General features: G+C 59.2%; 2 protein-coding genes across 2 annotated transcripts; both read right to left on the reverse strand.

Moving 5' to 3' along the window:
• Nucleotides 1–6,765: 6,765 nt before the first annotated feature.
• LOC138351205 (uncharacterized) lies at nt 6,766–7,239 on the reverse strand. The gene has a single exon (XM_069302848.1). It carries the CDS (start codon nt 7,237–7,239, stop codon nt 6,766–6,768), a length of 474 nt encoding a protein of 157 aa, XP_069158949.1.
• An 833-nt stretch (nt 7,240–8,072) lies between these two features.
• On the reverse strand, nt 8,073–8,516 carry LOC138351206 (homeobox protein ESX1-like). The gene has a single exon (XM_069302849.1). It carries the CDS (start codon nt 8,514–8,516, stop codon nt 8,073–8,075), a length of 444 nt encoding a protein of 147 aa, XP_069158950.1.
• Between the last annotated feature and the right edge of the window lie 7,572 nt (nt 8,517–16,088).

A 16,088-nucleotide genomic window follows, 5' to 3' on the forward strand; every position in this document is an offset into this window, starting at 1 on the left:
TTGTTCACCAATACCTGAGTTACTCTTTCAAACTCTCTACTCACGTTGCTCCATTCAGAGCAGTGGGTAAGCGCTCGACGAATATAAGCATTGAGAACACTGGCTTTCTATCATTGGGGGCACTGACTTCTACCGTTCAGGCATAATCCTATGTTGGTGGGCTTGGTATATACGTTGGTGCTTAAAGAGGTTCCTGTTTTTGTTATTAGTACATCCAAGAATGGCAGACTGTTATTTTCACTATTTTCGTATGTAAATCGGAGTACTGACTCTCTCTCTAGGTGTCTTTTTAGGTCAATTAGTTCATCTGAGTCTTTTACTATTACGAATATGTCATGATATATATATATATATATATATATATATATATATATATATATATATATATATATATATATATATATATATATATATATATATATATATATATATATATGAAGGGAGTACCACCTCTAGCTGGAAGAAGAGGGACCCATAGCCTCGGAGGAAACCACGCATAACGCATTAGAGGGAATGTTTAGATCCCCTCCAATACAGTTGCTGTGTGCTTTTCTCCTACCACCCCCTTCCTTTTTTATTTTTTGTGCTTTATTATGCATTTGATGGTTACAAGATATACATGGGTTGATACAAAAATAATAATGCAAAAAGGTGCTTAAAGGTTATGGCTATGTATATGGTTATGTATATATATATATATATATATATATATATATATATATATATATATATATATATATATATATATATGTCGTACCTAGTAGCCAGAACTCACTTCTCACCCTACTATGCATGGCCCGATTTGCCTAACAAGCCAAGTTTTCCTGAATTAATATATTTTCTCTAAATTTTTTCTTATGAAATGATAAAGCTACCCATTTCATAATGTATGAGGTCAATTTTTGTTCATTGAGTTAAAATTAACGTAGATATATGACCGAACCTAACCAACCCTACCTAACCTCACCTAACCTATCTCTATAGGTTAGGTTGGGTTAAGTAGCCGAAAAAGTTAGGTTAGGTTAGGTTAGGCAGGTTAGGTAGTCGAAAAACAATTAATTCATGAAAACTTGGCTTATTAGGCAAATCGGGCCTTGCATAGTAGGCTGAGAAGTGAGTTCTGGCTACTAGGTACGACATATATATATATATATATATATATATATATATATATATATATATATATATATATATATATATATATATATATATATATATATATATATATATATATATATATATATATATATATAATCTCATGACCCAACTTTATTGTAATACGTGTGGATATATAAATACCTGAATTTTATATGCCATCTGGGATCACCTGTCACTCCAATTGGAATCTGGGATTACATTTAGTAATACTATTAAACTGAGGTCTTGTAATTGGTGCAGAGGTCCTAGTTAGTGCTGTGTTGACCAGCAGGTGTTGTGTTGACCAGCAGGTGTTGTGTTGACCAGTTGGTGTTATGTTGACAAGCTGGTGTTGTGTTGACCAGCAGGTGTTGTGTTGACCAGCAGGTGTTGTGTTGACCAGTTGGTGTTGTGTTGACAACCTGGTGTTGTGTTGACCAGCAGGTGTTGTGTTGACCAGCAGGTGTTGTGTTGACCAGCAGGTGTTGTGTTGACCAGTTGGTGTTGTGTTGACAACCTGGTGTTGTGTTGACCAGCAGGTGTTGTGTTGACCAGCAGGTGTTGTGTTGACCAGTTGGTGTTGTGTTGACAAGCTGGTGTTGTGTTGACCAGTTGATGTTGTGTTGACCAGAAGGTGTTGTGTTGACCAGCAGGAGTTGTGTTGACCAATTGATGTTGTGTTGACCAGCAGGTGTTGTGTTAAAAAGTTGGTGTTGTGTTGGCCAACAGGTGTTGTGTTGACCAGCAGGTGTTGTGTTGACCAGTTGATGTTGTGTTGACCAGCAGGTGTTGTGTTGACCAGCAGGTGTTGTGTTGACCAGTTGATGCTGTGTTGACCAGCAGGTGTTGTGTTAGCCAGTTGATGTTGTGTTGACCAGCAGGTGTTGTGTTGACCAGTTGATGTTGTGTTGACCAGCAGGTGTTGTGCTGACCAGTTGGTGTCGTGTTGACCAGTAGGTGTTGTGTTGACCAGTAGGTGTTGTGTTGACCAGTTGGTGTTGTGTTGACCAGCAGGTGTTGTGTTGACCAGCAGGTGTTGTGTTGACCAGTAGGTGTTGTGTTGACCAGTTGGTGTTGTGTTGACTAGCAGGTGTTGTGTTGACCAGCAGGTGTTGTGTTGACCAGTTGGTGTTGTGTTGACCAGCAGGTGTGTTGACCAGCAGGTGTTGTGTTGAACAGTTGATGTCGTGTTGACCAGCAGGTGTTGTGTTGACCAGTTGGTGTTGTGTTGACCAGCAGGTGATGTATTGACCAGCAGGTGTTGTGCTGACCAGCTGATGTTGTGTTGACCAGCAGGTGTTGTGTTGACCAGCAGGTGTTGTGTTGACCAGTTGATGTTGTGTTGACCAGCAGGTGTTGTGTTGACCAGTTGGTGTTGTGTTGACCAGCAGGTGTTGTGTTGACCAGCAGGTGTTGTGTTGACAAGTAGGTGTTGTGTTGACCAGCAGGTGTTGTGTTGACCAGCAGGTGTTGTGTTGACCAGTTGTTGTGTTGACCAGCAGGTGTTGTGTTGACCAGCAGGTGTTGTGTTGACCAACAGGTGTTGTGTTGACCAGCAGGTGTTGTGTTGACAGGCAGGTGTTGTGTTGACCAGTTGGTGTTGTGTTGACCAGTTGGTGTTGTGTTGACCAGCAGGTGTTGTGTTGACAAGCAGGTGTTGTGCTGACCAGCAGGTGTTGTGTTGACCAGCAGGTGTTGTGTTGACCAGCAGGTGTTGTGTTGATCAGCAGGTGTTGTGTTGACCAGTTGGTGTTGTGTTGACCAGTTGGTGTTGTGTTGACCAGCAGGTGTTGTGTTGACCAGCAGGTGTTGTGTTGACCAGTTGGTGTTGTGTTGACCAGCAGGTGTTGTGTTGAGCAGCAGGTGTTGTGTTGACCAGTTGATGTTGTGTTGACCAGCAGGTGTTGTGTTGACCAGCAAGTGTTGTGTTGACCAGTTGGTGTTGTGTTGACCAGCAGGTGTTGTGTTGACCAGCAGGTGTTGTGTTGACCAGCAGGTGTTGTGTTGACCAGAAGGTGTTGTGTTGACCAGTTGGTGTTGTGCTGACCAGTTGGTGTTGTGTTGACCAGCAGATGTTGTGTTGACCAGCAGGTGTTGTGTTGACCAGTTGGTGTTGTGTTGACCAGCAGGTGTTGTGTTGACCAGCAGGTGTTGTGTTGACCAGTTGGTGTTGTGTTGACCAGCTGGTGTTGTGTTGACCAGTTGGTGTTGTGTTGACCAGCAGGTGTTGTGTTGACCAGCAGGTGTTGTGTTGACGAGCAGGTGTTGTGTTGACCAGCAGGTGTTGTGTTGACCAGCAGGTGTTGTGTTGACCAGCAGGTGTTGTGTTGACCAGTTGGTGTTGTGTTGACCAGCAGGTGTTGTGTTGACGAGCAGGTGTTGTGTTGACGAGCTGGTGTTGTGTTGACCAGCAGGCGTTGTGTTGACCAGCAGGTGTTGTGTTGACCAGTTGGTGTTGTGTTGACCAGCAGGTGTTGTATTGACCAGCAGGTGTTGTGTTGACCAGTTGATGTTGTGTTGACCAGCAGGTGTTGTGTTGACCAGCAGGTGTTGTGTTGACCAGTTGGTGTTGTGTTGACCAGCAGGTGTTGTGTTGACCAGCAGGTGTTGTGTTGACCAGCAGGTGTTTTGTTGACCAGTTGGTGTTGTGTTGACCAGTTGGTGTTGTGTTGACCAGCAGGTGTTGTGTTGACCAGCAGGTGTTGTGTTGACCAGCATGTGTTGTGTTGACCAGTTGATGTTGTGTTGACCAGCAGGTGTTGTGTTCACCAGTTGGTGTTGTGTTGACCAGTTGGTGTTGTGTTGACCAGCAGGTGTTGTGTTGACCAGCAGGTGTTGTGTTGACCAGCAGGTGTTGTGTTGGCCAGCAGGTGTTGTGTTGACCAGCAGGTGTTGTTTTGACCAGCAGGTGTTGTGTTGACCAGCAGGTGTTGTGTTGACCAGCAGGTGTTGTGTTGACCAGCAGGTGTTGTTTTGACCAGCAGGTGTTGTGTTGACCAGTTGATGTTGTGTTCGTCACTTCCGTCATCACGTGACGGGCTGTGGCGTCACTTCCGTCATCACGTGACGGGCTGTGACGTCACTTCCGTCATCACGTGACGGGCTGTGACGTCACTTCCGTCATCACGTGACGGGCTGTGACGTCACTTCCGTCATCATGTGACGGGCTGTGACGTCACTTCCGTCATCACGTGACGGGCTGTGGCGTCACTTCCGCCATCACGTGACGGGCTGTGGCGTCACTTCCGCCATCATGTGACGGGCTGTGGCGTCACTTCCGCCATCACGTGACGGGTTGTGGCGTCACTTCCGCCATCACGTGACGGGCTGTGGCGTCACTTCCGTCATCACGTGACGGGCTGTGACGTCACTTCCGCCATCATGTGACGGGCTGTGGCGTCACTTCCGCCATCACGTGACGGGCTGTGGCGTCACTTCCGTCATCACGTGACGGGCTGTGACGTCACTTCCGTCATCATGTGACGGGCTGTGGCGTCACTTCCGCCATCACGTGACGGGCTGTGGCGTCACTTCCGCCATCATGTGACGGGCTGTGGCGTCACTTCCGCCATCACGTGACGGGCTGTGGCGTCACTTCCGCCATCACGTGACGGGCTGTGGCGTCACTTCCGTCATCACGTGACGGGCTGTGACGTCACTTCCGCCATCATGTGACGGGCTGTGGCGTCACTTCCGCCATCACGTGACGGGCTGTGGCGTCACTTCCGCCATCACGTGACGGGCTGTGGCGTCACTTCCGCCATCACGTGACGGGCTGTGGCGTCACTTCCGTCATCACGTGACGGGCTGTGACGTCACTTCCGTCATCACGTGACGGGCTGTGACGTCACTTCCGCCATCACGTGACGGGCTGTGGCGTCACTTCCGCCATCACGTGACGGGCTGTGGCGTCACTTCCGCCATCACGTGACGGGCTGTGGCGTCACTTCCGTCATCAAGTGACGGGCTGTGACGTCACTTCCGTCATCACGTGACGGGCTGTGGCGTCACTTCCGTCATCACGTGACGGGCTGTGACGTCACTTCCGTCATCATGTGACGGGCTGTGGCGTCACTTCCGCCATCACGTGAAGGGCTGTGGCGTCACTTCCGCCATCACGTGACGGGCTGTGGCGTCACTTCCTTCATCACGTGACGGGCTGTGACGTCACTTCCGTCATCATGTGACGGGCTGTGGCGTCACTTCCGCCATCACGTGACGGGCTGTGGCGTCACTTCCGCCATCACGTGACGGGCTGTGGCGTCACTTCCGTCATCACCTGACGGGCTGTGACGTCACTTCCGTCATCATGTGACGGGCTGTGGCGTCACTTCCGCCATCACGTGACGGGCTGTGGCGTCACTTCCGCCATCACGTGACGGGCTGTGGCGTCACTTCCGCCATCACGTGACGGGCTGTGGCGTCACTTCCGCCATCACGTGACGGGCTGTGACGTCACTTCCTCCTCCCATGCACGAAAGGAAACAAAAATTTATGATTTTCAGAAACATTTTTCTTCATTGTATTCTAAACTATTTTACTTTGATATTAAAACTTCCGCTCGCAATAAAAAGTTGAGGATTGGCGCCTTATGTTGGAAGGTGATGTGTCCCCCAGGGGTTATCTTGGCCATGTGTCCCCCCAGGGGTTATCTTGGCCATGTGTCCCCCCAGGGGTTATCTTGGCCATGTGTCCCCTAGGTATTCGTTTGCCTTGTTCGGGTAGAATGTAGACACAGTAGTCGCTTCTGTATATATTTATTGAGTGAGACAACAAGGCATATATCTCGCCGCCGAGGTCCTTCTACTCTGAGTCTGTGAGGAGAACTGAGGCTGCTGGGAGCATGGCTTGATGCTCCTCTGTCTGGCATGACGTCAGAGGCCTACTTGCCTGTGATTGGTTACATTTCAACTGACATAGAATTTGAGTATAACACCGGGGTTATCTTGGCCATGTGTCCCCCAGGGGTTATCTTGGCCATGTGTCCCCCCAGGGGTTATCTTGGCCATGTGTCCCCCAGGGGTTATCATGGCCATGTGTCCCCCAGGGGTTATCTTGGCCATGTGTCCCCCTAGGGGTTATCTTGGCCATGTGTCCCCCCAGGGGTTATCTTGGCCATGTGTCCCCCCAGGGGTTATCTTGGCCATGTGTCCCCCCAGGGGTTATCTTGGCCATGTGTCCCCCCAGGGGTTATCATGGCCATGTGTCCCCCAGGGGTTATCTTGGCCATGTGTCCCCCCAGGGGTTATCTTGGCCATGTGTCCCCCCAGGGGTTATCTTGGCCATGTGTCCCCCAGGGGTTATCTTGGCCATGTGTCCCAACAGGGGTTATCTTGGCCATGTGTCCCCCCAGGGGTTATCTTGGTGATGTGTCCCCCAGGGGTTATCTTGGCCATGTATCCCCCAGGGGTTATCTTGGTCATGTGTCCCCCAGGGGTTATCTTGGCCATGTGTCCCCCCAGGGGTTATCTTGGCCATGTGTCCCCCAGGGGTTATCTTGGCCATGTGTCCCCCCAGGGGTTATCTTGGCCATGTGTCCCCCAGGGGTTATGATGGTCATGTGTCCCCCAGGGGTTATGATGGCCATGTGTCCCCCAGGGGTTGTGATGGCCATGTGTCCCCCAGGGGTTATGATGGCCATGTGTCCCCAGGGGTTTTGATGGCCATGTGTCCCCAGGGGGTCATGATGGCCATGTGTCCCCCATGGGTTATGATGGCCATGTGTCCCCCAGGGGTTATCTTGGCCATGTGTCCCCCAGGGGTTATGATGGCCATATGTCCCCTAGGGGTTATGATGGCCATGTGTCCCCCAGGGGTTATCTTGGCCATGTGTCCCCCAGGGGTTATGATAGCCATGTGTCCCCCAGGGGTTATGATGGCCATGTGTCCCCAGGGGGTCATGATGGCCATGTGTCCCCCATGGGTTATGATGGTCATGTGTCCCCCAGGGGTCATGATGGCCATGTGTACCCCAGGGGTTATGATGGCCATGTGTCCCCCAGGGGTTATGATGGCCATGTGTCCCCCAGGGGTTATGATGGCCATGTGTCCCCCAGGGGTTATGATGGCCATGTGTCCCACATGGATTATATTGATGGCCATGTGTCCCCCAGGGGTTATGATGGCCATGTGTCCCCAGGGGTCATGATGGCCATGTGTCGCCCAGGGGTCATGATGGCTAAGTGTCCCCCAGGGGTTATGATGGCCATGTGTCCCCCAGGGGATATGATGGTCATGTGTCCCCCAGGGGTCATGATGGTCATGTGTCCCCCAGGGGTTATGATGGCCATGTGTCCCCCAGGGGTAACGATGGTCATGTGTCCCCCAGGGGTCACGATGGTCATGTGTCCCCCAGGGGTTATGATGGCCATGTGTCCCCCAGGGGTTATCTTGGCCATGTGTCCCCCCAGGGGTTATCTTGGCCATGTGTCCCCCAGGGGTTATCTTGGCCATGTGCCCCCCAGGGGTTATCTTGGCCATGTGTCCCCCCAGGGGTTATCTTGGCCATGTGTCCCCCCAGAAGTTATCATGGTCATGTGTCCCCCAGGGGTTATGATGGCCATGTGTCCCCCCAGGGGTTATGATGGCCATGTGTCCCCCCCAGGGGTTATCTTGGCCATGTGTCCCCCAGGGGTTATCTTGGCCATGTGTCCCCCCAGGGGTTATCTTGGCCATGTGTCCCCCCAGGGGTTATCTTGGCGATGTGTCCCCCAGGGGTTATCTTGGCCATGTGTCCCCCAGGGGTTATCTTGATCATGTGTCCCCCAGGGGTTATCTTGGCCATGTGTCCCCCCAGAGGTTATCTTGGCCATGTGTCCCCCAGGGGTTATCTTGGCCATGTGTCCCCCCAGGGGTTATCTTGGCCATGTGTCCCCCAGGGATTATGATGGTCATGTGTCCCCCAGGGGTTATGATGGCCATGTGTCTTCCAGGGGTTATGATGGCCATGTGTCCCCAGGGGTTATGATGGCCATGTGTCCCCAGGGGGTCATGATGGCCATGTGTCCCCAGGGGGTCATGATGGCCATGTGTCCTCCATGGGTTATGATGGCCATGTGTCCCCCAGGGGTTATCTTGGCCATGTGTCCCCCAGGGGTTATGATGGCTATGTGTCCCCCAGGGGTTATGATGGCCATGTGTCCCCCAGGGGTTATCTTGGCCATGTGTCCCCCAGGGGTTATCTTGGCCATGTGTCCCCCAGGGGTTATCTTGGCCATGTGTCCCCCAGGGGTTATGATAGCCATGTGTCCCCCAGGGGTTATGATGGCCATGTGTCCCAAGGGGGTCATGATGGCCATGTGTCCCCCATGGGTTATGATGGTCATGTGTCCCCCAGGGGTCATGATGGCCATGTGTCCCCCAGGGGTTATGATGGCCATGTGTCCCCCAAGGGGTTATGATGGCCATGTGTCCCCCAGGGGTTATGATGGCCATGTGTCCCCCAGGGGTTATGATGGCCATGTGTCCCACATGGATTATGATGGCCATGTGTCCCCCAGGGGTTATGATGGCCATGTGTCCCCAGGGGTATGATGGCCATGTGTCCCCCAGGGGTCATGATGGTTATGTGTCCCCCAGGGGTTATGATGGCCATGTGTCCCCCAGGGGTCATGATGGCCATGTGTCCCCCAGGAGTCACGATGGCCATGTGTCCCCCAAGGGTCACGATGGCCATGTGTCCCCCAGGGGTTATGATGGCCATGTGTCCCCCAGGGGTTATGATGGCCATGTGTCCCCCAGGGGTTATGATGGCCATGTGTCCCCCAGGGGTCACGATGGCCATGTGTCCCCCAGGGGTCACGATGGCCATGTGTCCCCCAGGGGTTATGATGGCCATGTGTCCCCATGGGTTATGATGACCATGTGTCCCCCAGGGGTCATGATGGCCATGTGTCCCCCAGGGGTCACGATGGCCATGTGTCCCCCAGGGGTCATGATGGCCATGTGTCCTTCAGGGGTCATGATGGCCATGTGTGGGCGAGAGAATAAACCCAACAAGTAATAATTGGGAAAGAAAGCCTGAAGCGTGGTGGAATAATTGTCCCCAAAGGGACCAATGTAACTGTGGTGGCTGGCACAGGGCGATGGGCGCGGTGTTGTGTGAATGGCGTTGTTAGTGCAGTGGACCACCAGAGGGGGGAGTCGTGTCCTGGACCACCAGAGGGGGGGGGTCGTGTCCTGGACCACCAGAGGGGGGAGTCGTGTCCTGGACCACCAGAGGGGGGGTCATGTCCTGGACCACCAGAGGGGGGAGTCGTGTCCTGGATCACCAGAGGGGGAGGTCGTGTCCTGGACCACCAGAGGGGGGAGTCGTGTCCTGGACCACCAGAGGGGGGGAGGGGTCGTGTCCTGGACCACCAGAGGGGGGAGTCGTGTCCTGGACCACCAGAGGGGGGGGGTCGTGTCCTGGACCACCAGAGGGGGGGTCGTGTCCTGGACCACCAGAGGGGGGAGTCGTGTCCTGGACCACCAGAGGGGGAGGTCGTGTCCTGGACCACCAGAGGGGGGGGGGAGGTCGTGTCCTGGACCACCAGAGGGGGGGGGTCGTGTCCTGGATCACCAGAGGGGGGGGTCGTGTCCTGGACCACCAGAGGGGGGGGTCATGTCCTGGACCACCAGAGGGGGGAGTCGTGTCCTGGACCACCAGAGGGGGGGGGGTCATGTCCTGGACCACCAGAGGGGGGAGTCGTGTCCTGGATCACCAGAGGGGGAGGTCGTGTCCTGGACCACCAGAGGGAGGAGTCGTGTCCTGGACCACCAGAGGGGGGGAGGGGTCGTGTCCTGGACCACCAGAGGGGGGAGTCGTGTCCTGGACCACCAGAGGGGGGGGGTCGTGTCCTGGACCACCAGAGGGGGGGTCGTGTCCTGGACCACCAGAGGGGGGAGTCGTGTCCTGGACCACCAGAGGGGGAGGTCGTGTCCTGGACCACCAGAGGGGGGGGGAGGTCGTGTCCTGGATCACCAGAGGGGGGGGGGGTTGTGTCCTGGACCACCAGAGGGGAGTCGTGTCCTGGACCACCAGACGGGGGGGGGAGGTTGTGTCCTGGACCACCAGAGGGGGGTTCGTGTCCTGGACCACCAGAGGGAGGGGTCGTGTCCTGGACCACCAGAGGGAGGGGTCGTGTCCTGGACCACCAGAGGGAGGGGTCGTGTCCTGGACCACCAGAGGGGGGGTCGTGTCCTGGACCACCAGAGGGAGGGGTCGTGTCCTGGACCACCAGGGGGGGGCGTGTCCTGGACCACCAGAGGGAGGGGTCGTGTCCTGGACCACCAGAGGGAGGGGTCGTGTCCTGGACCACCAGAGGGGGGGGGTCGTGTCCTGGACCACCAGGGGGGGGCGTGTCCTGGACCACCAGAGGGAGGGGTCGTGTCCTGGACCACCAGAGGGAGGGGTCGTGTCCTGGACCACCAGAGGGAGGGGGTCGTGTCCTGGACCACCAGAGAGGGGGGCGTGTCCTGGACCACCAGAGGGAGGGGTCGTGTCCTGGACCACCAGGGGGGGGGTGTCCTGGACCACCAGAGGGGGGTCGTGTCCTTGACCACCAGAGGGAGGGGTCGTGTCCTTGACCACCAGAGGGGGGGGTCGTGTCCTGGACCACCAGAGGGAGGGGGTCGTGTCCTGGACCACCAGAGGGAGGGGGTCGTGTCCTGGACCACCAGAGGGAGGGGGTCGTGTCCTGGACCACCAGAGGGAGGGGGTCGTGTCCTGGACCACCAGAGGGGGGGATCGTGTCCTTGACCACCAGAGGGGGATCGTGTCCTGGACCACCAGAGAGGGGGGATCGTGTCCTTGACCACCAGAGAGGGGGGGTCGTGTCCTGGACCACCAGAGAGGGGGGATCGTGTCCTTGACCACCAGAGAGGGGGGGTCGTGTCCTGGACCACCAGAGGGGGATCGTGTCCTGGACCACCAGAGAGGGGGGGTCGTGTCCTGGACCACCAGAGGGGGGGATCGTGTCCTTGACCACCAGAGGGGGGGGTCGTGTCCTGGACCACCAGAGGGGGGGGGGTCGTGTCCTGGACCACCAGAGGGAGGGGGTCGTGTCCTGGAGCACCAGAGGGAGGGGTCGTGTCCTGGACCACCAGAGGGGGGGGGGTCGTGTCCTGGACCACCAGAGGGGGGGGATCGTGTCCTGGACCACAAGAGGGGGGGGGGTCGTGTCCTGGCCCACCAGAGGGGGGGTCGTGTCCTGGACCACCAGAGGGGGGGTCGTGTCCTGGACCACCAGAGGGGGGGGGTCGTGTCCTGGACCACCAGAGGGGGGGGGTCGTGTCCTGGACCACAAGAGGGGGGGGTCGTGTCCTGGCCCACCAGAGGGGGGGTCGTGTCCTGGACCACCAGAGGGGGGATCGTGTCCTGGACCACCAGAGGGGGGGTCGTGTCCTGGACCACCAGAGGGGGGGGGTCGTGTCCTTTACCACCAGAGGGGGGGTCGTGTCCTGGACCACCAGAGGGGGGGGGGTTGTGTCCTGGACCACCAGAGGGGGGGTCGTGTCCTGGACCACCAGAGGGAGGGGTCGTGTCCTGGACCACCAGAGGGGGGGGGGTCGTGTCCTGGACCACCAGAGGGAGGGGTCGTGTCCTGGACCACCAGAGGGAGGGGTCGTGTCCTTGACCACCAGAGGGAGGGGTCGTGTCCTGGACCACCAGAGGGAGGGGTCGTGTCCTTGACCACCAGAGGGAGGGGTCGTGTCCTGGACCACCAGAGTGGGGTGTGTCCTGGACCACCAGAGGGGGGGGTCGTGTCCTTGACCACCAGAGGGGGGGGTCGTGTCCTGGACCACCAGAGGGGGGGGGTCGTGTCCTGGACCACCAGAGGGGGGGGGGGCGTATCCTGGACCACCAGAGGGAGGGGTCGTGTCCTGGACCACCAGAGGGGGGGTCGTGTCCTGGACCACCAGAGGGAGGGGTCGTGTCCTGGACCACCAGAGGGGGGGTCGTGTCCTGGACCACCAGAGGGGGGGTGTTTCCTGGACCACCGAAGGGGGGGGTCGTGTCCTGGACCACCAGAGGGGGGGGGTCGTGTCCTGGACCACGAGAGGGGGGGGTCGTGTCCTGGACCACCAGAGGGGGGGGGTGTCCTGGACCACCAGAGGGGGGGTGTGTCCTGGACCACCAGAGGGAGGGGGTCGTGTCCTGGACCACCAGGGGGGGGTCGTGTCCTGGACCACCAGAGGGGGGGGGGTCGTGTCCTGGACCACCAGAGGGGGGAGGCGGGGTCTAGACCACCAGAGGGGGGGGTCGTGTCCTGGACCACCAGAGGGAGGGGGTCGTGTCCTGGACCACCAGAGGGGGGGGTCGTGTCCTGGACCACCAGAGGGGGGGCGTGTCTCGGACCACCAGAGGGGGGTCGTGTCCTGGACCACCAGAGGGGGGGGGTCGTGTCCTGGACCACCAGAGGGGGGGGGCGTGTTCTGGACCACCAGAGGGGGGGTCGTGTCCTGGACCACCAGAGGGGGGGGGGTCGTGTCCTGGACAACCAGAGGGGGGGGGTGTCCTGGACCACCAGAGGGAAAGGTCGTGGTCTGGACCACCAGAGCGGGGGGGGGGTCGTGGTCTGAACCACCAGAGGGGGAGGTCGTGGTCTGGACAGCAGAGGGGGGGTCGTGGTCTGGACCACCAGAGGGGGGGGAGGTCGTGTCCTGGACCTCCAGAGGGGGGGGTCGTGTCCTGGACCACTAGAGGGAGGGGGTCGTGTCCTGGCCCACTAGAGGGGGGGGGTCGTGTCCTAGACCATTAGAGGGAGGGGGTCGTGTCCTGGACCACCAGAGGGGGGGGTCGTGTCCTGGACCACCAGAGGGAGGGGTCGTGTCCTGGACCACCAGAGGGGGGGGTGTGTCCTGGACCACCAGAGGGAAAGGTCGTGGTCTGGACCACCAGATCGGGGGGGGGGGTCGTGGTCTGAACCACCAGAGGGGGAGGTCGTGGTCTGGACACCAGAGGGGGGGGGGTCGTGGTCTGGACCACCAGAGGGGGGGGAGGTCGTGTCCTGGACCTCCAGAGGGAGGGGTCGTGTCCTGGACCACCAGAGGGGGGGTCGTGTCCTGGACCACCAGAGGGGGGGTCGTGTCCTGGACCACCAGAGGGGGGGGGGTCGTGTCCTGGACCACCAGAGGGGGGGTCGTGTCCTGGACCACCAGAGGGGGGTCGTGTCCTGGACCACCAGAGGGGGGGGGGTCGTGTCCTGGACCACCAGAGGGAGGGGGTCGTGTCCTGGACCACCAGAGGGGGGGGGGGGTCGTGTCCTGGAACACCAGAGGGGGGGGGGTCGTGTCCTGGACCACCAGAGGGGGGGCGTGTCCTGGACCACCAGAGGGGGGGAGTGTCCTGGACCACCAGAGTGGGGGGTCGTGTCCTGGACCACCAGAGGGGGGGATCGTGTCCTTGACCACCAGAGGGGGGGGGTCGTGTCCTGGACCACCAGAGGGGGGGGGTCGTGTCCTGGACCACCAGAGGGAGGGGGTCGTGTCCTGGAGCACCAGAGGGAGGGGTCGTGTCCTGGACCACCAGAGGGGGGGGTCGTGTCCTGGACCACCAGAGGGGGGGGTCGTGTCCTGGACCACAAGAGGGGGGGGGTCGTGTCCTGGCCCACCAGAGGGGGGGTCGTGTCCTGGACCACCAGAGGGGGGGTCGTGTCCTGGACCACCAGAGGGGGGGGGCCGTGTCCTGGACCACCAGAGGGGGGGGGTCGTGTCCTGGACCACAAGAGGGGGGGGGGTCGTGTCCTGGCCCACCAGAGGGGGGGTCGTGTCCTGGACCACCAGAGGGGGGGTCGTGTCCTGGACCACCAGAGGGGGGGTCGTGTCCTGGACCACCAGAGGGGGGGGGGTCGTGTCCTTTACCACCAGAGGGGGGGTCGTGTCCTGGACCACCAGAGGGGGGGGGTTGTGTCCTGGACCACCAGAGGGGGGGTCGTGTCCTGGACCACCAGAGGGAGGGGTCGTGTCCTGGACCACCAGAGGGGGGGGGTCGTGTCCTGGACCATCAGAGGGAGGGGTCGTGTCCTGGACCACCAGAGGGGGGGGTCGTGTCCTTGACCACCAGAGGGAGGGGTCGTGTCCTGGACCACCAGAGGGAGGGGTCGTGTCCTTGACCACCAGAGGGAGGGGTCGTGTCCTGGACCACCAGAGTGGGGTGTGTCATGGACCACCAGAGGGGGGGGTCGTGTCCTTAACCACCAGAGGGGGGGGTCGTGTCCTGGACCACCAGAGGGGGGGGGGTCGTGTCCTGGACCACCAGAGGGGGGGGGCGTATCCTGGACCACCAGAGGGAGGGGTCGTGTCCTGGACCACCAGAGGGGGGGTCGTGTCCTGGACCACCAGAGGGAGGGGTCGTGTCCTGGACCACCAGAGGGGGGGTCGTGTCCTGGACCACCAGAGGGGGGGTGTGTCCTGGACCACCGAAGGGGGGGGTCGTGTCCTGGACCACCAGAGGGGGGGGTCGTGTCCTGGACCACGAGAGGGGGGGGTCGTGTCCTGGACCACCAGAGGGGGGGGGGGGTGTCCTGGACCACCAGAGGGGGGGTGTGTCCTGGACCACCAGAGGGAGGGGGTCGTGTCCTGGACCACCAGGGGGGGGTCGTGTCCTGGACCACCAGAGGGGGGGGTCGTGTCCTGGACCACCAGAGGGGGGAGGCGGGGTCTGGACCACCAGTGGGGGGGGTCGTGTCCTGGACCACCAGAGGGAGGGGGTCGTGTCCTGGACCACCAGAGGGGGGGGTCGTGTCCTGGACCACCAGAGGGGGGGCGTGTCTCGGACCACCAGAGGGGGGTCGTGTCCTGGACCACCAGAGGGGGGGGTCGTGTCCTGGACCACCAGAGGGGGGGGGCGTGTTCTGGACCACCAGAGGGGGGGTCGTGTCCTGGACCACCAGAGGGGGGGGGGGTCGTGTCCTGGACAACCAGAGGGGGGGGGGTGTCCTGGACCACCAGAGGGAAAGGTCGTGGTCTGGACCACCAGAGCGGGGGGGGGGGTCGTGGTCTGAACCACCAGAGGGGGAGGTCGTGGTCTGGACAGCAGAGGGGGGGTCGTGGTCTGGACCACCAGAGGGGGGGGAGGTCGTGTCCTGGACCTCCAGAGGGGGGGGGTCGTGTCCTGGACCACTAGAGGGAGGGGGTCGTGTCCTGGCCCACCAGAGGGGGGGGGTCGTGTCCTAGACCATTAGAGGGAGGGGGTCGTGTCCTGGACCACCAGAGGGGGGGGGTCGTGTCCTGGACCACCAGAGGGAGGGGTCGTGTCCTGGACCACCAGAGGGGGGGGGGGTGTGTCCTGGACCACCAGAGGGAAAGGTCGTGGTCTGGACCACCAGATCGGGGGGGGGGGGGTCGTGGTCTGAACCACCAGAGGGGGAGGTCGTGGTCTGGACACCAGAGGGGGGGGGGTCGTGGTCTGGACCACCAGAGGGGGGGGAGGTCGTGTCCTGGACCTCCAGAGGGAGGGGTCGTGTCCTGGACCACCAGAGGGGGGGTCGTGTCCTGGACCACCAGAGGGGGGGTCGTGTCCTGGACCACCAGAGGGGGGGGTCGTGTCCTGGACCACCAGAGGGGGGGTCGTGTCCTGGACCACCAGAGGGGGGTCGTGTCCTGGACCACCAGAGGGGGGGGTCGTGTCCTGGACCACCAGAGGGAGGGGGTCGTGTCCTGGACCACCAGAGGGGGGGGGGTCGTGTCCTGGAACACCAGAGGGGGGGGGTCGTGTCCTGGACCACCAGAGGGGGGGGCGTGTCCTGGACCACCAGAGGGGGGGAGTGTCCTGGACCACCAGAGTGGGGGGTCGTGTCCTGGACCACCAGAGGGGGGGTCGTGTCCTGGACCACCAGAGGGGAGGGGTAGTGTCCTGGACCACCAGAGGGGAGGGTTGTGTCCTGGACCACCAGAGGGAGGGGGTCGTGGTCTGGACCACCAGAGGGGGGGAGTGTCCTGGACCACCAGAGGGGGGGAGTGTCCTGGAC

Source organism: Procambarus clarkii, chromosome 48 (genome assembly GCF_040958095.1).
Source record: "Procambarus clarkii isolate CNS0578487 chromosome 48, FALCON_Pclarkii_2.0, whole genome shotgun sequence".
Taxonomy (NCBI): domain Eukaryota; kingdom Metazoa; phylum Arthropoda; class Malacostraca; order Decapoda; family Cambaridae; genus Procambarus; species Procambarus clarkii.